Genomic DNA, 21,950 nt, shown 5'->3' with positions numbered 1-21,950 from the left:
GCCTTATAGCTGTGGATGTTCTTTCCTATTTTTTTGTCCCTGGTTAGTTCTGCTTATTTTTGTCTTTGGCATTAGCGTTGGATTGGTTGTTATCTTTTAATATCAGTTTATGTGCAGGTCTGTAAACGGTATAGAGCCCCCATATGAGTTTAGAATAGAAATAACTTTTTATCTTCCTTTTTGTATTTTTGTAAAATTTAAATTTTAAGATTCTCTTTAATGCTGTTTAATTTGGTATATAATGTTGTGTAGTCCGTGTCTTTAGTAATTTGCTAGATTTTATTGTTGTGTACGGCTAGGTACAAATTAGGGAAATCGGTAGTCCAGTTTAGTTTTAGAAAATTATGCTCTCCGATATGTTCGCGCTGACCAGTTATAGCTAGCTCCGGAACCATGTTAAGCTCTCTTTTGTCTTGACCAGTGGTCAGTGCTGACAGTGGTGCCTGTATAGTTATTTTCGTGTGTGTAATTTTGGCTGGGACCGCCTGTAAGTTGGAAAATGTTTTTATTTTTACTTTCTTTAGGTAGGTTTATATTAATTGCTTCTACATCTACTGTTATAGTCTAGATGTAGACTGATTAGTGGAGTGACATCACTGGCTAGCTAATTAGCCATTGTGGTCTATGGTGGAACCGGAAGTTCCGTAGACTTGGGTAGCGTCACCCCCTTGCGCCATCCTTAATGATCCCCTTATTGTTTTTCTATACTTAGGTCTTTTTTGAAATATTTTATGTTCCCTATGTATTTTTATTAATATTATATTGCTAGGATAACCACTCTATTAAGTTGGCAGTTTGTCCTACTTTTTAATGTAAATGATGGCTGCGTCCTACTCAACGCTCCATGGTGGCGGCTTTGTTAAGCCAAATCTAGATTTATGTTTATTATTGTCTGGCCCAACATGTGTTGTGGGTAAGCTTTTAAGTAGGTATCATAATGATAATAATGTACGGCTTTTTATTAGCTAAATGAAGGTAATAGTATTTACCTCATGCATTTAGGTATGTGTATGTGCTAGACTAGGTCTAGTTCATTATTATTTTGTTATATTATGTCTTATGTTTTATGTATTTGTAATTGCAGGCTATAATTCCTGCCTAACTGTGCGGTAGTACTGCCTAACTGTCATTATTTCTGCTGCCTAACTGTTGCTTACTGCCTGTCTGCCTAACTGTCTGCCGCAGTTATTACTGTTGCCTTATAGCTGTTGTTTTATTGCTGCTGTACAGCTGACATTATTTCTGTGTAGTAGCTTACGGCTGTAGTCCTGCCAAATAGCTGCTTTATTTGTTAGGTTCAGTTCGGTAGGGTTGATCAATCGTTTAGTAGGTGTATATTTAGTTTTATTACTGTTGTTTTGGTTTCATGTAAATAAAGTATATATAAGTTCCTTTTATAATTTAGTTGGTTGTTTTACTTTTAGTTTGTTTCCTTTTAGTTTAGTTTAATTTAGTTTGATTGTGCTGTCTGTTTGCTTAGGCGACTCTAGCCCCTTGGTCGCAGACAGAGGTGAACAGATTGGGCCCACCCAGTAGAGCTACCACCTGCCTACTGTTATAAATGAATAAATGTTGAGCAGCAGATAACAAAAAGGCCCCACTCAGTAGCGTCACCCTGACCTGCTCACACCTATTTTGCTAAATTTAAACCAAACTTCGATTTACGCTGCAGGCATTGTCAAGACGACGTCGAGACAGTAAACCACATCCTTTACGAGTGCCATTTGAGTGAAACAAAAACTGGTTTGCATGAAGAGCTGGCTCTGTACGGTGACAGAGAAACTCTGAGAAAAACTGCCGCTTTCCTTGTCCGTGTTATCAGAGAATAGAGTTCTCAACACGGTGCCCTAGTGCGATGAGACTTACACGGTTAGTATGTCTGGTTACTTAGGCGTTCCAGTACCAACTCATCGTGGTTGCCACGTAAACACCCAGCTCTCTAGAGGGGTGGCCAATGGTACTGGTTGTTTGCCGCTGATGAATGAGCTGCCGGAAAATGTAAAAGGCAATCAAAGGGGTTATGTCATGCCCCCCCCCCCCCGTGGGGACCCGGGGCAACGGTGAGTAAGAGACCCACGGGTTCTCCGAAAAGCGGATAGCGCTGGACACCAACTCGAGGGTTGGGACTCGGCTGATTTGCGGGTCTCTCTTTGGGCAAAGACTGGACTGACTGGCGCGGCCTTAGCGGGCCGCGTCGGGCGGACTGGTTGGCGTCCACGAGCTAGGCTCTAACTAGCTCGTTCCCTGGTGCGCTAGAGGAGGAATTCACCGCGATAAATGGTAGCTCCAATACTGGGAATGTCAAAAAACGCGCGCCACTCCACTCCTGCCTTGCAGGAAACTTATATGCCAAACTGTGGTGGTGATTGCTTGGGCAGGTTTCTGCCTTGCTCTTTGTGTCCTTAACCATACATCAATGACAGACACAGACACGTAAAAAAGCGGGCACGAGCAGACCCAAACAGGCTCTGTGTCCCAGGTAGTGGGCGTCAGGCCTGGGCACGAAAAGTCCACTACTGGTCGCCCCGCGACCTCGATGAGGGGGAATTTGTCAAGTCGTGACAAATGGGCTAAAATTCCTCCACCAAAGTCCTCTTCTCAACGAACGCTGCATTCGTACCTCCTTCGGAGGTCCGATTCGAACAAGGTTGATGGGAGTCTGCTACAACCTCCTGCCGACATAGATACACGGCAGGCAAATATGACTGGAAGCGAAATAGTGACGGGAGCCCGGTTCCGCACGAACACTTTGACTCCCGATGCCGTCACTGTGGAGAGAGCGTCGAAACAGTGTCGCACGTCCTGTACGAGTGTCCCCAGCTCCGCGAGCTAAGGTGGGACCTGTCTGAGCAGTCACTCAACTTGTATGGTAGCTATGAGGCACTACGCCGAACGGCCAGAGCACTACGGGAGGACTAGTCCTTCCTGCTCTGATTTTTCAATAGGAGTTCATCTCAGGTTACTTAGGCGACTCTAGCCCCTTGGTCGTAGACTGAGGTGTCACAGATGAAACCCACCAAGTATCGTAACATCTGCCTACTGTTATAACAATTTAATGTTGAGCAGAGAAAAGGTCCCACTCAGCGCCTCCTGACCTGCTCACACATATAAATAAATCAATCACTAAATTATCATTAATGGCTTTTAAGCTTATTATAGGAGTGTTCGAAGAAAAGGGTTTTTTTTAGTTAAAAGGTCATTTTGAGCGAACACCCCTCAATATTTTTTCTCAACGGAATGAATTGCCTTGGTTATTCTAGCTAAATATTTCCTCATCTATTTGAAGCATTATATGCCATTGTCGTTGGTGCTTTAAAATCACATTATGTTCGGACCTATTCACGTTTATTATATATATGTATATGTTTGCACTATTTCTGGTATTGAAAGCCAACTAAATGCATATTCTGAGGCATGGGCGTAGCCAGGATTTCCCCCCCCCCACCGCGGAACAAATGTATATATATATATATATATATATATATATATATGTGTGTGTGTGTGTGTGTGTGTGTGTGTGTACATAATTAATCTTTATTACATTCTGACCTTTCGGAAGACGTTTATTGTGCCCTAGAATAGGTTCTTCTTGGAATTAGTGGAAAACTTGTAGACTCCCCGCCCTTGTTAGTAAGGGGGTCTGGGGGAGCTTGCAGCGCTCCCCCAGCGCGGGGCGAAGCCCCTCCGCCGAGCACTATTTCTGGTATTGAAAGCCAACAAAATGCATATTATGAGGTATCTACAGTGCATTATCTTGCTATTAAAAAGTTTTATTTCAAAAACCTAATGTAGCTATTCTTACTGGCTTAGACCCTCTCGCGCCGTTCGGCACATTTTCCGGCTAGCTGTTTCCGCAACTCTTATTATGCGTAATTCATTTTGTCGGAGAACATGTCCCGCAAAACCTCATGCGACGCTCTGTCACAACCTTACTAGGGGTTCGACTCCCAGTTCGGCATATGATTTATTTGATTTAGACCCGATCTCTATAACTGACTCCTAAAATCTGTCTTAGCCATCTTTGTTGAGCCACATTTAGTGTTTTTTAATTTCGGCAGAAGACTATTCACACTTTATCAATGGAGCCCAAGCCACTGGTAGAAATGTTTAACCTCTCTTGGCTACGCTCTTGGAATTACATGCCTGTATTTCGCTTTAGATTTTATATCGAAAAGGAAAGTTTTATCGTCAAAATCATCTGTTGAGGGGTTTTAAACTAAAAAATCTCTGGATTTTTTTTTTTTTAAATTCAAAACCCCATTTAGCTACGATCATAGAATTTGGTGACTGTAGTTTGCATTAAAATAATATTGAAGAGGGAGGTTTCCAACTCAAAACGCTCTGTTGGGGAATTTTAAACTTAAAACCATCTGGAGGGGTTTTAAACTTTAAAGAAAAAGCCATCTGGAGGAGGGGGATTTAAACTCAACCCCCCCCCTTGGCTACGCCCATGTTCTGAGGTACCTACAGTGTATTATTTTGCTATTTAAAAGTTTTATTTCAAAAACCTAATCTGTTATTCTTACTGACTTAGACCCTCCCGCGCCGTTACGAGCATTTGCTGGCAAGCTGTTTCCACAAAAATCTGTCACTGGCAATGTCTGAAGCCTCTTCCCGCCTGCTCTGAGGAGCTCCATGAAAGTGTGGCGCCATGTTGTATTAGGATGTCATCGTAACTTTTATTATGCGTAATTCATTTTGTCGGAGAAAAAATCATGCGACGCACTGGTAGACATGTGTAACTTCTCTTGACTACGATCTTGGAATTAGGTAACTATTTTACTTTAGATGTTATATCGAAAAGGGAAGTTTTATCGTCAAAATCATATGTGGGGGGGGGGGGGGTTAAACTAAAATATATCTATAGTTGTTTTTGTTTTTTACAAAACCACATTTAGCTACGGTAATAGAATTTGGTGACTGTAGTTTGCTTTAGAAGTAATATTAAATAGGGAGGCTTTCAACCTTTAAACGCTATGTAGGGGGATTTTAAACTCAAAACTTTCTAGAGGGGTTTTAACCTTTTTAAAAAGCCATCTGGAGGAGAGGGGTTGAAACTCAAAACCCCCCATTGGCTTGGCTACGCTCAAAGAATTTTAGTGTGTAATTTGTTTTTTTTTATGTTGAAGAGGTATTTTTTTTTTACATCAAACCCCTCTGAAGGGAAATTTAAACTCAAAACACCCAATAGGCTTGGCTACGCTCATGGCATTTTGATTGCGAAATTATTTTTTTTTTAATTTTGAAGATTTATTTTTTAGCTTCAAACCCCGCTGGCGGGGGGTTTAAACTAAAACCCCCTTTGGCTATGCTCATAGTATTTTGAGTGCGTAATTTGCTTTTTTTTTTATATTGAAGAGGTAATTTTAGCTTCAAACCCAGCTGAAGAGGGGTTTAAACTCAAAACCCCTTTGCTACGCTCATACAGTTTTGAGTGTGTAATTTGCTTTTTTTATATTGAAGAGGGGTTTATCATAAATTTGGAGAGGGTTTTAAAATCAAAATCTTCCTTGGATGTGCTCTTGGACTTTGGGGATTGTGGTTTGCATTTTTTGTTTTGTTTTATAGAAGAGGGGGATTTAAATGCAATACCCCCTGGTAGGGGATTTAAACTCAAAACCCCTTGGTAGGGGGTTTCAAACTCACAACTCCCTGGTAGGGGGTTTTAAAATGAAAACCCGCTTGGCTATGCTAGTTAATGGTTTAGTATTAAAATTTCACCTAAAATAAACAAAATTAAAGCAAAAAATCAGTCACTAAACTCCGACACTCCCCTACTGGATACGCCCATGATATATATATCTGTGGCATATATATAGGTCTGTGTTAACAACATCAGAAAAAAAACTCTAACTCTAAAAAAATAATAAAAAGTCGATATAGATCTAGATCTAGTCAAGGGAGGCTAATCAGCTTTAGTTTATTTGTAAGTCAATATGTCGCCGTGTTCATGTATTATATTATAATATTGTATATGTAAAAAAAAATGCAGATTACAAATATGTAATTTGATTTCCTCGGAGATAAATAGTTTTTAAAATATATATTTTTAAGTTTTATTTCTAATTACCATATATTGTCATTGGAAATACGCCATTTTGGTTTTAAGGCTTAGTACTAGACTATCTCCCTTAAATTACTTGTCAACTTTTTTCTGTTGCTGCTGTGTCTTTCTTTCTAGCAGCTATTAGATCTAATATTAAAATTCATTTAAAATGCAAACAATCTTTTGTACTTTGAAAAATAACTAAAAATCGAAATTAAAATCATGTAGTTAAAGTAATAACAACAGACAAAAAAATTAATAGAAAAATAAAAAAAAATAACTCTAAGCCTAACAAAATATCTTTTATTGGCAAAATAAAAGTAATTAAATAAATAGATACCGGTACCCTGACTTTAAATACATGAAAATAATAGACATTAAATGTTTAAGATATTAAAAGCATGCAAGAAAAAAATCAAATAGCCAAATAGATCTAATCTGAATAGATTGTAAGATGAAATATTAATCAACACTTCAAAATTTAGGCTAAAGCATCATACTCCAAGCAGTGGATTTGGCAAAAAACAGTTACATGTGGCCTCTTGTGGTACAACCACATCAAAGTGATTACCATTTGTATGCAATAGTGTTATGTTGCAGCATATATGGTTGTCTGTGTGAGATAGTATGTATGTGTTTGCATCATGAAATAAAGGTTTTAATAATAGCCATGAGTATTTTGTTTTGTTGTGGTTTGTTGAGAATATATAGGTGTCTCTTTGCAGTAGTGTAGCAGCTGCAAGCATTTCTGCAGTTGTGGCCCATGTTGTATACTTTTTCATCAGCTCCATATGCTGCTGTTAAAAAAAATATGGTAGCTATAAGTACAAGTTCTTTATCCTTCTCTTATTATGTACGGTAACTTATAATCATATTGAATGAAAAACAATGCACAATATAAGAACAAGCAATATCTACAACAAGGTAGAGAAAGTAATGATAGGACTGAAGAGTGGAAGGGAACTCCTTTTATAACAGATTCGGGAAATGTTACAATGGCATCACAGTTAGTAACCTTGTGATGGCTCCAAATAGGGATGGGGCGATGAAAATCAAAGGCTTTATCAAATCTCTTTAATGAGATGAAAGAGCCTCAAGATAAAAATACTATGTCACTACTTCTGTGGACCAAATAGGGGAGGGGGACTAGAATCTATGACAATCAGAGTGTATTTGTCATACGTAACTACTTCTTGATGTAACTACTTATAGACTGCCGGCCAACACGATATGATCCAACCACGGGAGTTTTTGTCGTACATAACTATCTGTACAAGCTGGCCGACATTATAGGATACAACCAAGAGAGTTTTGATCGTGACATCGTTTATGTTGCGTCACGTTTCAGTCTTAGTCTCATCCGACTAGACCTCAGTTGAACTGCATGTCGATGAAACGAACCGACAAAGAAAGCGAAGAAGGATAAATTTTGACCAAGTAAAACACCGTACCTTGCCCTTCTCCCTTTATGAGCATACCAGCGATCCTAGCAGTAGATGACCTAATATGACCACGGCGCCGGCGAAGCTCCGAGCAGGGGAAGGTGATGTTACATCACACCTAGTTCTGCCATAAAGTGTGACGGCCGGCTCAGCGAGGGTTTAAAGGTACGTAAGAATAAACGGAGACAATCGCCACCTGTACGGTACGGCGGGAGAGAAAAACTTGCTTTGGACTCCGTAACGGAATGTAATACATGGGCGCTAGTGGATCCATGTGAAGAGAAGGGTTGGTAGGCGGAGTCGTTAACCCCCCCCCCCAACAACTACACATCTTAAACAAATTTAGTGTAATAGGTGAGGAGTTTTTTTTTTAATGAACTCCGAAAGTAAAGATGCATAAATTATCTAAATAGTAGTGTATATGCTTCTTATCTGTTTCTTTATACATTGGCTTTTGTTCCCCACTCTAAGCAAAGTAAATTTCAGATTGTGAAACATGATAGTTTAACAGTTGCTACGTAACGTTTAACAAAGACGTTCGTGATCTAGTTACACTCGACCTATCCTCCCTCCAAGAGAGGTGGAGCCAGAGGTAGTGGTAAGAGTTATAAACACAGACATTAGTCATATCTGATCATAAAACACACGCCAAACACTCTGGTAGACAGTAGATTCCATTCAGAAGACCTCACGGCGAAAGAGAAAGGGACACTGATCTGTGTCAGCTTCATAAAATTCTTTCTCTTCGTGGTGTGATTTTACGAAAATAGAGAGCGCTCAAAATTCGTTAGAAATGTATTGTATAGATTTAACTGTAGTCTTAATCATCAACAGATAAACATAAAAGTATTATTTCTTATAGTAATAAGTTTCCCGTACTAGATCTATATCATTTATTGTCATTGCTCTAAAAAGATCACTAAGTCATAATGCATAATTTTGTTCAAAAAATAATAATAATTAAACATAACATGTATATCTTTAATTCATGCATATTTGTTTTTTATTTTATCATTATTTCGCTTTGCTTGGTGAGTTAATATATTAATTATAGATCTAATTGTTAGCATATATTTTTTAATTAATAATTAAATAAGTAGAAAAAAAAAGAAGAAACAACAAGTTCATCAATTTATTAATAACATTTTATTTAGACCTTCATTTCACTAAATACACTTAAAAAATCATAAGTTGACAGCATAAGAACAAAAACTCTCTTTAAAAAAAGTTATTGAAAGTTCAATATAGGTAAGGGAGATAAATATGCTTAACAAACAACATGGTGGTCGGCAAAGGTATCTGCGTATCTAAACTATTACCGTCTTCTTAGCAGGTCTTAGCTGGTCTTAGTCTTAGAGTCTAGTCTAGCCCTAGTCTCTACATCTAGTCCTAGTACTCAAGTCGTCTAGACTCCGACTAGAGTCACTAGACTAAGTAGATCTAGACTATAATCTAGAGAGACCGTGTAGTTGAGTAGACCTAGACCTAGTCACCTACTTTTCACCTAGTACTAGATCTAGACTAGATATAGTAACTAGACTTAGACTAAGTAGTAGACTCTACACCTAGATCTAGTAATAGTACTAATAGTAATAGTACTCACTAGTAGTAGTAAGTAGTTAGTTACACTTTTACAGTTAGTACAATAACTATTAGACCCTAGACCTAGTAGTAGAGTAGTAGGAGAGTCTAGTGAAGTGGCTCTAGTCACTAGTCTAAACTAACTCATTATATCATTATGATTATGATCATCATATATTCATACTCATATTCATAACTCTAGACTCTAGATTCCAGACTTTGCTGACTCTCACTCTTGATTCTGGATCTAGAAATAGATCTAAATAGATGTAGATCTAGCTTAAAAGTAATCTCTAGTTAGAGACTATTCTAGACTTAGAGGAAAGACTAGATAAGATAGACTACTTACTAGATCTAGTCTATATTTAAATTTATGTATAGCTGTATAGATTACTATAGATTTCTGACTAGGACTAGACTAGACCCTCCTCTAGCTCTAGTGATTAGTGACCCTAGACTAGTGACTAGTAGTAAGTAGATAGATGATAGACAGATTATCAATCATAGATCTAGAATCTATATGTCACGTAAACTAAATCAAATACCTCTTGATCTAGAATCTATATAAATATAGTTTTTATTTTAGTCTAACTATCCCTATAATAATGATAATCAGTAATAATCAGATCTAGACTCTTCACTCTATATACTATAGTCTATAGACTATAGTAAAAGTATATAGAGATCTAATTATCTTTATATATCTCTATATTATCTATAATATCATAAATATTTATTATTATATAGACTAGAACTATAAAATAAAGTCTAGATCTACAATGTTAGACTAATTTAGTTTAACCTAGAGCATGGAGTGGGTTGCCTGAGACTGAGTTGGCCAGGAAAACTAATGATTATGACTTAACAGAATTTAAGTCATTGATTAATAATAACATGCATCACTAGTCACTACATAGACCTAGTCACCTAGTGACACGGGTAGGATGTAATCATCTTCTTTTTTGAAGCAATTCTGTATTTTATATTTTATAAGTACTTCCGGGGCGCCGCTCGGCAGGCGACCTGATTACATTGCGACATAATCAGCATTTGTTTTCTATTATTCCTTTCATATTGTGTATAGTGTTTCAGGGAATAAAAGTGTTTCTAGTTTTATGGACTATTTTATTAGTGTGCATGTTAAAAACCAGTGTTTCAGTGGATAGCATAAATAATATGATCTTCAATGAATCTATGTACACACCCGCCATCTTGGAAACAAATGGCCGATACATAACAAACCGCAATGAGCCCATCAACACAGACAAAGCGAAACAAATGAGGCTGTAGAGGAGGAGTTCGAGTCAAAAGCAGGAAAAATGGACAAAGGGGCTATCTGCCTCATATTGTCTTGGGCAATGTTAGATCACTAAATAACAAAATGGACGAACTTGATTGGTGCTGCAGACATTTCTACCTTGAAAGCTTGCTGATCTGTCTCACTGAAACATGGCTAAATGAAATTATTCCTGATGCATCAGTAGACTTGGATGCGTTTCTTTAGTACAGAGCAGACAGAACAACAGATAGTGGCAAAACAAGAGGAGGAGGACTGGCCGTTTATGTCAATAAACAGTACTGTTGTGTCAACAATATTTCAATCAAAACTAAAGTGTGTACGACCGATATTGAACTACTATGTAACAATCTCATGCTATACTACCAGCCGAGAGAGTTTACACATTTTTACGCAATACTTGTGCATATACCACCCACAGCCAACACAGAGAAAGCAACAAAACATATACTAGACATTGTACATATGATTGAGACAAGACGTTCTGATGCTGCCCGACTAGTTATGGCAGATTTCAAATATTTTTCGTTAGCTCAACACTTGCCAACATATACTCAATATGTTAATTGTCCCACACGCTATGATAAAACCTTGCTGGTCATGTGTATGTGTTTTTCGTGTGTGAATGTCGTTCGTATGTACGTCTATATTGTTATTGTACAGTAGTTACGCTGAGGTTGCCAATAGTAGTCAAACTGAATTTCCATTTAATTGGATCAATAAAAGTTATCTTATCTATCTTTATCTTATAAGATATATATAAGATAATAAGTTATAGTATCATAAGACATAGATCATAGATCTATAATAATAATAAAGTATCAATTCCAGATAATCATAATTGTGGCAGAAATCATAATCATGATGATTATTCCGTTAATGAGATAAGAATTATTAGAATCTAGGTTATTTCTAGATCTAGTAATTCACCTTGGGATCAACAATCGCAAGCAACCTAGATTTAGACACTGAGCTGACAAAAACGAATAGAAAAGGCTTCTGCAGCAATGGCAGAACTCTCCAAGCGCGTCTGGGAAAATGCCAAATTAAATGCAACCAAAATCGTAGTCTACAATACCTGTATTGTGAGCACTCTTATGTATGATAGAGAGCTGGTCAATGTACATACGTCAAGAGCGTAGATTAAATAGCTTTTACTTACGCTGCCTGTGACACATAATGTGCATCTCCTGGAGGGATCATGTCTACAACCAAGACATTTTGAAACTAGCCAGTATGCATAGCATCTATGCTCTTCTGACACAGAAAAGACTACGCTGGCTTGGAGGAAGTCAGACCCAAGAGCTACCCAAGACTAACGTGATGTCTGCAAGAGAGACATGAGAACCACATACATCAACAAAAGTATGTGGGAGGAGATATCCTAAGACCGGACAGCATGGAGACAAGACTGTTTGTGCTGGAACAAACCTCGCCAAGAGCAAAAGAAATAAATGAAGCTGCTTTAGTCAGGAGAAAGAAAAAGAAAGCTCCCTTACCAGCAGAGCCTAAAAACAGTTATACATATACATGCACAAACTGTGGCAAACTCTGCCAGATTCTGCCCCATCTCATGATGAAACCAAAACCAGTGCCTCATCTGGGTGCATCCATTGTCTTCCGAGACAAAAGGAGCCATATAAAGCCAATGTAATCTAGGAATCTTTATGCCTTTTTACATTTCTAGGGCTAACTCTCTAGAGGGTAATCATTAGAATAGTAGAAATCTAGAAAAATCTAATCATGATCTAGAATGACTAGATCTGTTTAGATATAGAATATTTATATAAATCTAATCTAACTCTAGACTAATCTAGACCATGTAATAGTAAAATGTTTTACATGTTTTCAGAGTTGAAGATAATCTAATTCCTAGTCCAAATCTCATGCAGAATGATGGGGGATTGCAGTGGGCAGGGTATGAATCTGGGACCATCTAAACTACAGAACGACAGTCCAGCCCTCATACCTCACGACTAGGCAGCCATTCTAGACCTTATCATATACATGTTTGTTATATATATTACAGATGTTACTTCAAATGAGAAGATAATTACGTCCTATGCATTTCATTTGTCAATCTAGGCATGCATGTTAATCAGTGACTTAAACTCTGCTGAGTCATTGGTTTTCCTCGCTGATTCAGGCAACCCATTCCATTCTCTAATGACACTAGAGAAGATGGAGCACTTGTACGAATTTGTCCTAGCATATGGAATAAGAAATGGATCTCAATATTTGTGTTGCTCTGAGTATTTTATTAGGTTTTGTTTCTATATAAAATTTGTAAATTGTGGTTCAGTGTTTTATGCATTATTGCTACTTGACTTTTTATTAATCTGTCCTGAAGTGTCTCATAATTGTGTGATTTTACTAATGATGTTAATCTAATCAAATGTGAATATTCATTTTATATAAATGTCACTTCTCTATTTTGCTTTTTTTCTAGTTTCTTAATGTTTTCTTGAGTTGAGGGGTCCCAAACATTGCCTGGTCGTGCGGTTTGCACGCTGGACTGTCGTTCAGATTTATCGATGGTCCCGGGTTCAAACCCTGCCCGCTCCCATCCCCCGTCGTCCTGCGGGAGGTTTGGACTAGGAAGTAATTATCTTCAACTCTGAAGGAACATCCGAAACATGTAAAACAAACAAACAAAATTGGCCTAAATAAGGTTAAATAGCATTTTAGTTTTATGTTCCTATTTGATTTTTAAATATTTCTTAAATAAACCCATATGCTTTACAAAGTTTGAATTTTTAATAATTTCCTCAATATCTTGACTTAACTAGGATCCTAGAGTCTAGAATTATTAGTCTATATACTAAGAAAAAGTTAGCAGGATCTAAATTCTAGATCTAGATTGTCTAGAGTAGTATACTCATCTTTATTCTAGATCTAAATACTAAAATAGTAGATAAATATTACCATTATTATTATTTTTTTAGGATCTAGACTCTAGACTAATTTGAACTAAATCTACATCATTATACATTACTATATAATAATATATATATATACATAGATATTAATAATTAAACTTTAGCGATAGCATTTTTTTTTCCCACATTATAGATTTAGTCTGGTCTAAATAGATACTAGGTCTGTCAATGCGGTTGTTCTGAATTTCTTCAGAGTCACGTGGTTGTTGTGTTTAAATCTCGCGCTGTGCTTAGTTTTTGTTAGTTTATAGAAAACAAGAGTATGAAACCTTTTAGGACAATGTTTAGTGCTTTTAATTAATTAATTAGCGCCTAACTATAATTGTTAATAACAGGAGAATCTATATATCCATCTTTTTATAGTTTCAACTTAACCAGATACATAAAACCTTTGACAGATGGTTCGGAAGGGTTGGCTTATGGATCCTATAGTTTGTTGTACTGAGATCTAGATTAGTTGATCTTCACTGACTACACTTACAGTTATATGCTCAGAGCATTCAGGTAATCAACACTAGAAAAAAACATTTAACACTTTTAAGAAATGGATGTACCTTCAGCCTTAAAAATTCAAGAACTTTAAGATTTTAACTCAAGGCAAAAATTAACTTAATAATACATCATGTATCCAACACATATTTCATATTTTAATAGTTCTTAACTCAAGGCAAAAATTAACTTAATAATATATCATGTATCCAACACATATTTCATATTTTAATAGTTCTTAATAACATTGATATGCAGCATAATATATCATATATGTATACCATATATATATATATATATATATATATATATATATATATATATATATATATATATATATATATATATATATATATATATATATATATATATATATATATATCTGTTTGTAGTTAACATCCAGCCTTTTTTTTTTAATTTTGCAAGAACATTTGTAAAAACATCTTCCCTATTCTTATTTTATTGTGGATATATAGATTTCACAAAAACAAAAAAAACAACAACATAGAACCTCAGATAGATTAACAGGGTTTAGACCTAACAAAGATATCGTTTGTTGCATCATAATCATAGTATTCATGACAGACATTAATAGGCCTATAATGCCTATATATCTCAATGGTTGGATAGTGAAGTTACATTTTGATATCAGCATCATCTTTCCTTTGTGTTCCTCATGGAACATAGGGCCTCAGTAAAAACACCCCAATCTCCACAGTCTCTTGTTAGTTTTTTAATGGCTTCCCAACTCTTTCCTGTCGTCTCGGCTTCATCTAGTACACTGGTCTTCCTCTACATCTTGTGCCTTGTAGGTTCCACTCTTAGGCCTGTCTAGCTCTGTTGCTGCTATCTTTTCTTAGGGTGTGACCAATCCATCTCCACTTTCTATCTGAGATCTGTACCTCTATATTTTTCTGTCCACTCATCTCCCACAGTTTGGTGTTTTTTATTTTGTTGTACCAGTGTATTTTTAAGATATTTCTCAAAGACATCTGTACTTTTTTGTTGTTACTTCAGTTGTTCTCCATGTTTCAGAACCATATATTAGGACTGCCTGGACATTAGAGTTAAAGATTCTTATTTTAGTCTTGTTGGAGATTTCCAGGATGGTTTTAGGTGTGTAAATGTCTGACACGCTAGATTTATAGGACATTTAATGTCTTCATCTGTTCCACTTAATATGCTGATTTATAGGACATTTAATGTCTTCATCTGTTCCACTTAATATGCTGATTACACTTCCCAAGGTATAAAAAAAACTATCTACTTGGTATATGGTCTGAGAATCCAGTTCTATGTCTCCAATTTGTTTGTTGTTTACTTTAAGTTCTTTTGTTTTTTGGTAGGTTTTTTTAGACCTACTATTTTTCCTACTTCACTTAAAGCTGTGACCTTTTCTTGCATATCTTGTAGTAATAAGGCTATGTTATCAGCAAATTCCAGATCTTCCAGCTTTTGTGTGAAAGTCCATTGGATTCCTTTCCCTGAATTAGAGTAAGCTTCTTTTGTGACCCAGTCCAATACTAGAAGAACATGAGTGATGAAAGAAGACATCCCTGTTTGACTCCTGTTGTGAATGGAAATTCCTCTGTTTGCCACTGTGAGCTACTTGGCAGGTGAAACATCATAAAGGTTTTGTTATTACTTTAATTGGGATCCTGTAATGTCTCATTACTGTCCAGATAGATTCTCTGTCAATACTATCGAAGGCCTTTTCAAAGTCGACAAATGTTGCATTAAGAGGAGATTGCCATTCGACACTGTTACGTGTGCATCTTAGTGTAAATGTGAAATGGTGCGATTGCGTGTTGAAAGGAGAAGAGAACCAAAATGGAGGAATATGAACAAGAAAGTGTTTTCAGTGTTAATAAAGATTAAAGTATTTATAAACTGGGATTTGTCGTTTTCATGTCTAAAGAGTCTCATCAAATATGAAGACGTAACAAGTGGTGTCCAACGCAAAGGTAAAACCCACGTATTCCTTTATACACAGTGGATCTCCTGTCAGCAGACAGTAGAGATATTAAAGTCTAGATCTAGAGACAGGATTTGATATTATTAGTAATAGACTATGGCAGACAAGGCTGAGGTAGCAGCGTTGAAGGAAGAGTGGAGGTTGTTGGAGCTTGAAGGGGCAGAACTAAGAAAATACGTGCAAGAAAGGTTGATGGAGAAGGAGAGATTAGATAAGGAGGACAAAAGAGAAAAAGAAAAGGAGAGAGATTAGCGTTGGATAGAGAAAAAGAAAAGGAGAGATTAGATAAGGAGGACAAAAGAGAAAAGGATAAGGAGATAGTAGCAATTGATAGGGAAAAGAAAAACGAATTAGTTGCCATTGAAAGAGAAAGATTGGCGTTTGAAAAAGAGACGGCAGAGAAAAAGTTGAAAACAGACCAAGGAAAAGAGAATGATAAAAGAAAGAGTGACTCTACAGGGAATAAACTGGCAAAATATTCAACGAAGACAAAATGGACATTAGACATTTTTTTGAAGAAGTTCAAAATAGAAATGAGAGAACTGGAATACTCTGAAGACAAATGGACATTCTTATTGTCGAGATCATTTACAGCGGAGGGGCCTTCAAAAATATGTATGAACCAGGGTAACTACAGTATTGTGAAAGAACAACTACTTCGAACTTTCGGGAAAACAGAAGCTTTCTATCGCCAACAGTTTGTTAATTGTGAGATAGAACCAGAGGATGACCCGCAGACCAAGGAAAAGAGAATGATAAAAGAAAGAGTGACTCTACAGGGAATAAACTGGCAAAATATTCAACGAAGACAAAATGGACATTAGACATTTTTTTGAAGAAGTTCAAAATAGAAATGAGAGAACTGGAATACTCTGAAGACAAATGGACATTCTTATTGTCGAGATCATTTACAGCGGAGGTGCCTTCAAAAATATGTATGAACCAGGGTAACTACAGTATTGTGAAAGAACAACTACTTCGAACTTTCGGGAAAACAGAAGCTTTCTATCGCCAACAGTTTGTTAATTGTGAGATAGAACCAGAGGATGACCCGCAGACCAAGGAAAAGAGAATGATAAAAGAAAGAGTGACTCTACAGGGAATAAACTGGCAAAATATTCAACGAAGACAAAATGGACATTAGACATTTTTTTGAAGAAGTTCAAAATAGAAATAAGAGAACTGGAATACTCTGAAGACAAATGGACATTCTTATTGTCGAGATCATTTACAGCGGAGGTGCCTTCAAAAATATGTATGAACCAGGGTAACTACAGTATTGTGAAAGAACAACTACTTCGAACTTTCGGGAAAACAGAAGCTTTCTATCGCCAACAGTTTGTTAATTGTGAGATAGAACCAGAGGATGACCCGCAGACCAAGGAAAAGAGAATGATAAAAGAAAGAGTGACTCTACAGGGAATAAACTGGCAAAATATTCAACGAAGACAAAATGGACATTAGACATTTTTTTGAAGAAGTTCAAAATAGAAATGAGAGAACTGGAATACTCTGAAGACAAATGGACATTCTTATTGTCGAGATCATTTACAGCGGAGGTGCCTTCAAAAATATGTATGAACCAGGGTAACTACAGTATTGTGAAAGAACAACTACTTCGAACTTTCGGGAAAACAGAAGCTTTCTATCGCCAACAGTTTGTTAATTGTGAGATAGAACCAGAGGATGACCCGCAGACCAAGGAAAAGAGAATGATAAAAGAAAGAGTGACTCTACAGGGAATAAACTGGCAAAATATTCAACGAAGACAAAATGGACATTAGACATTTTTTTGAAGAAGTTCAAAATAGAAATGAGAGAACTGGAATACTCTGAAGACAAATGGACATTCTTATTGTCGAGATCATTTACAGCGGAGGGGCCTTCAAAAATATGTATGAACCAGGGTAACTACAGTATTGTGAAAGAACAACTACTTCGAACTTTCGGGAAAACAGAAGCTTTCTATCGCCAACAGTTTGTTAATTGTGAGATAGAACCAGAGGATGACCCGCAGACCAAGGAAAAGAGAATGATAAAAGAAAGAGTGACTCTACAGGGAATAAACTGGCAAAATATTCAACGAAGACAAAATGGACATTAGACATTTTTTTGAAGAAGTTCAAAATAGAAATGAGAGAACTGGAATACTCTGAAGACAAATGGACATTCTTATTGTCGAGATCATTTACAGCGGAGGTGCCTTCAAAAATATGTATGAACCAGGGTAACTACAGTATTGTGAAAGAACAACTACTTCGAACTTTCGGGAAAACAGAAGCTTTCTATCGCCAACAGTTTGTTAATTGTGAGATAGAACCAGAGGATGACCCGCAGACCAAGGAAAAGAGAATGATAAAAGAAAGAGTGACTCTACAGGGAATAAACTGGCAAAATATTCAACGAAGACAAAATGGACATTAGACATTTTTTTGAAGAAGTTCAAAATAGAAATGAGAGAACTGGAATACTCTGAAGACAAATGGACATTCTTATTGTCGAGATCATTTACAGCGGAGGGGCCTTCAAAAATATGTATGAACCAGGGTAACTACAGTATTGTGAAAGAACAACTACTTCGAACTTTCGGGAAAACAGAAGCTTTCTATCGCCAACAGTTTGTTAATTGTGAGATAGAACCAGAGGATGACCCGCAGACCAAGGAAAAGAGAATGATAAAAGAAAGAGTGACTCTACAGGGAATAAACTGGCAAAATATTCAACGAAGACAAAATGGACATTAGACATTTTTTTGAAGAAGTTCAAAATAGAAATGAGAGAACTGGAATACTCTGAAGACAAATGGACATTCTTATTGTCGAGATCATTTACAGCGGAGGTGCCTTCAAAAATATGTATGAACCAGGGTAACTACAGTATTGTGAAAGAACAACTACTTCGAACTTTCGGGAAAACAGAAGCTTTCTATCGCCAACAGTTTGTTAATTGTGAGATAGAACCAGAGGATGACCCGCAGACCAAGGAAAAGAGAATGATAAAAGAAAGAGTGACTCTACAGGGAATAAACTGGCAAAATATTCAACGAAGACAAAATGGACATTAGACATTTTTTTGAAGAACAAAATAGAAATGAGAGAACTGGAATACTCTGAAGACAAATGGACATTCTTATTGTCGAGATCATTTACAGCGGAGGTGCCTTCAAAAATATGTATGAACCAGGGTAACTACAGTATTGTGAAAGAACAACTACTTCGAACTTTCGGGAAAACAGAAGCTTTCTATCGCCAACAGTTTGTTAATTGTGAGATAGAACCAGAGGATGACCCGCAGACCTACTTGGACAAAATGAGCAGCAATTTCGATAACTGGATAGAAACCGCTGAGGTAGAAAAAACCTTTGACAGTCTTAAGACATTTCTCATGCTGAACAAAGTGATGTATGAGTGTCAGGAGGAATTAAAAATATTTCTGTTGGAGAGGAAACCGAAATCCATAGAAGACATAGTAAGACTGATAAGGGCTTATAAAGTGGCACATCCCGAGAAGAAATTATCTAGAGGCAGTGATATAGAAGAAATAGTTGCCTTTAGCAGAACATGTGAGACACAGAATAACTCTCACAGAACAAGGGAGACACAGAATAGACATTATAGACGTGGTACATATGAAAGACCATATGATAACCGCAACGGACGATATCAAGGAAACAGGCAGGAAAGAAAGGACTGGGAGAAGGGTGGAATAGAGCAAGGCTTATCATTGTCATCTGATACTGGAACATTGGAGGTTTTTCACATATTCGTAGGGAACAAGGCAGCCAAGACCATCAGGGATACAGGGAGCACTATTATTGGAGTGAATAAGAAATTAGTGGAAGACCATGAATATACAGGTGCATCTAGGAAGTGTGTTATGTTTAATGGGAATATTGTACAATTACCGATTGCTAAAGTTAGTATAGACACACCGTATTTTAAGGGGACATTGGAAGCTTATGTTGTAGATCAGGGTGAGATAGATTTAATTATTGGGAACATTCATGGGGTGAAAATATGTTCAGTAAGGGAGATTGAGAATTGGAAGAAATATTATGAGATAAAGTCTACTCGATGTAGAAATGGGGATGTGGAAGAAGACATAAGATCCCATACATCAGACGACATGGGTAGCAGAGAGCGCGAGAAGAAAGAATTAACAGATAAGGTGGAAAGCAATGCAATTGGAATGGGTCCAAATCAAAGTAAAGTAAGGCAATCAGTGGTACAGGGAAAGCGATTTAAACCCACATGCAGACATACAAGTCCATACATCTTATGCTTTAATTGTGGGAGAAGGGGGCATATTAGAAGACAGTGTCAACAGTTAATCAGAGTTAAGGAATTAAGGTACAATAGTGGAGAGGCGTATGCGAGAAAGAGAGGGATATTAGTAGTCTAGAAAACAGTACAGCTAGATCATTCGATAGTGGGATCACAATGGGACATCGTTGCAAAGGAGGGAAAAGGAAAGGATGGCATGTCAATAATGTTAGAATTATATATATATGATTAGAAAAGTTGGGAATGATGGATACTAATTATTGTTCTATTCTACAATGAATAAATATATGTGTAATGAATTGGATATTGTTGTTACATATGCATATAGGTTAAGGATACTACATTATAGAAGTTTAGTAAAGGCTATATAGGAAATGTAAAAGAATATAAGTAGTGGTAAGTAGATACATAGATTTTGCACAATGTATTTAATTTTGTGTGGTTCTGTTTGATTATAATTATTCTATATTTATTCTAATTTTAGCAGCTGTTGTTCCTTCACTAACATGCATAAAATAATTGAACTATTTATACATTTATTCAGTTGACTTTAAAATGTTAAAAAAGTTGAATATATATGACATTAGCAGTTGAAAAATAATGGAAATAACATGGCCTAGCCTTTGTTTATAACACAACCACATGACTTTATAATAAGTAATTCAGAGATTTGGAACAACCCCATTCAAAATTAATATTAAAAAAATGCATGTTGAGAATAGTTAACCCTTAAAGTGCTGAGCTGTTTTACAATGAGTGCATAAACAATGGAGGCTAAACTACCTCACGCGCCTTAAGGGTTAAAGAAGTCACTCTAAGAAGGATGTAATGCAATAGGTTAGATCTAAATCTACTTTCAGTATTGTTGAGGGGGAGTAATGTAGGCTAAGCCTTTAAACAAACTCTCTCATCATCCTTTTTTTTTTCTCTAAGATTTAAAAAAATCTGATGATTAATTTATTAACATATTTAATCAATGTTTCAAAGCATCTAAATAAAAAATGGTATAAAGTTTACTATTATAACTTTTTTACACAGAATTTAAATATGTTGATATTGATCTGTCATATCATATTCTAGATCAAGATAGACTTCAATAAATTGTCACCCCAGACAAAGAAGATGCAAGCGCCACAATCTGTAAGTATAACTATTATTTTGATATATCTAGGTAGAACTCAGTCTGGACTCAACAATCAAAAATTACATTTACATTTATAAATTCAAAGTTTCTAGAGAAAGTGTTGTGTGTTAAAAGGGTACCCCTTTCATACCTTGCGATAAATGTGGCAGATAATGAAAAGCTCATCTGTTTCTATGGCTGAGGATTAATTTGGGTGCCATGTAGTCAGCATAATGACAAATCCCCTTTACCTTTACTGTATGCTAGATCTTATTGCTTTATTCCCTGGCTTCACCGTTAATTTGTTCCCCAATTTTAATTCCAGGATGTCCCAAAACCATTTCTTTTAATATTTGAACTTGAGATGAATTAGTCTGCTGAAAAGTGAAGTGAAACGTTTTGGCATACCATAATTGAAGTTTAGTTTTTAACACTTCCCCACACATACCAAAATGAATTCTAGATACTTGTGCTTCAGTGTGTTGACATAAATAAAATCCCTATGGAATTGCTTGCATTATAATGTTCCCCCACACATTTGTTAGGCTCTGTGTTGCTTTTTTGCCTGGACCCTTTTTTTTTTATATTTAATCCTACAAACATATGGATTAATGCAGCAATTTCATATTTTGTGAAAAATAAAAAAAAGAACAAACCTAATAGTTTTGTATAAAGTGTCTACAAAAGCAATTTACTCATCATTGTTTAAAAAACAGAAAGGACCATTTTGTGCTATAAAACATTTGTATTAAAGCTTTAATTCATAGCTTTTATT

The 21,950-nt window shown here is 36.3% G+C and overlaps 1 protein-coding gene across 7 annotated transcripts in view; it reads left to right on the top strand.

Moving 5' to 3' along the window:
* Positions 1-5,906: 5,906 nt before the first annotated feature.
* The window catches only part of LOC106058522 (mediator of RNA polymerase II transcription subunit 8-like), a 32,162-nt gene continuing 16,118 nt past the window's right edge, over positions 5,907-21,950 (top strand). The window contains exons 1-3 of one of the 7 annotated variants that reach the window (XM_056031339.1): positions 5,907-5,926; positions 13,669-13,809; positions 21,133-21,192. In XM_056031339.1, coding sequence (XP_055887314.1) covers positions 21,175-21,192 — 18 coding nt within the window. In that variant the 5' untranslated portion in view covers positions 5,907-5,926; positions 13,669-13,809; positions 21,133-21,174. Of the gene's footprint in view, positions 5,927-8,730; positions 8,784-12,908; positions 13,038-13,668; positions 13,810-15,600; positions 15,759-20,403; positions 20,449-21,132; positions 21,193-21,950 lie in introns of those variants that run through there. The other 6 variants (XM_013215977.2, XM_056031338.1, XM_013215978.2 and 3 more) reach the window with 6 other exon arrangements.

The sequence above is a fragment of the Biomphalaria glabrata genome, chromosome 5 (assembly GCF_947242115.1).
Source record: "Biomphalaria glabrata chromosome 5, xgBioGlab47.1, whole genome shotgun sequence".
Taxonomy (NCBI): domain Eukaryota; kingdom Metazoa; phylum Mollusca; class Gastropoda; family Planorbidae; genus Biomphalaria; species Biomphalaria glabrata.
This window is presented reverse-complemented; position numbering and strand designations above follow the sequence as displayed.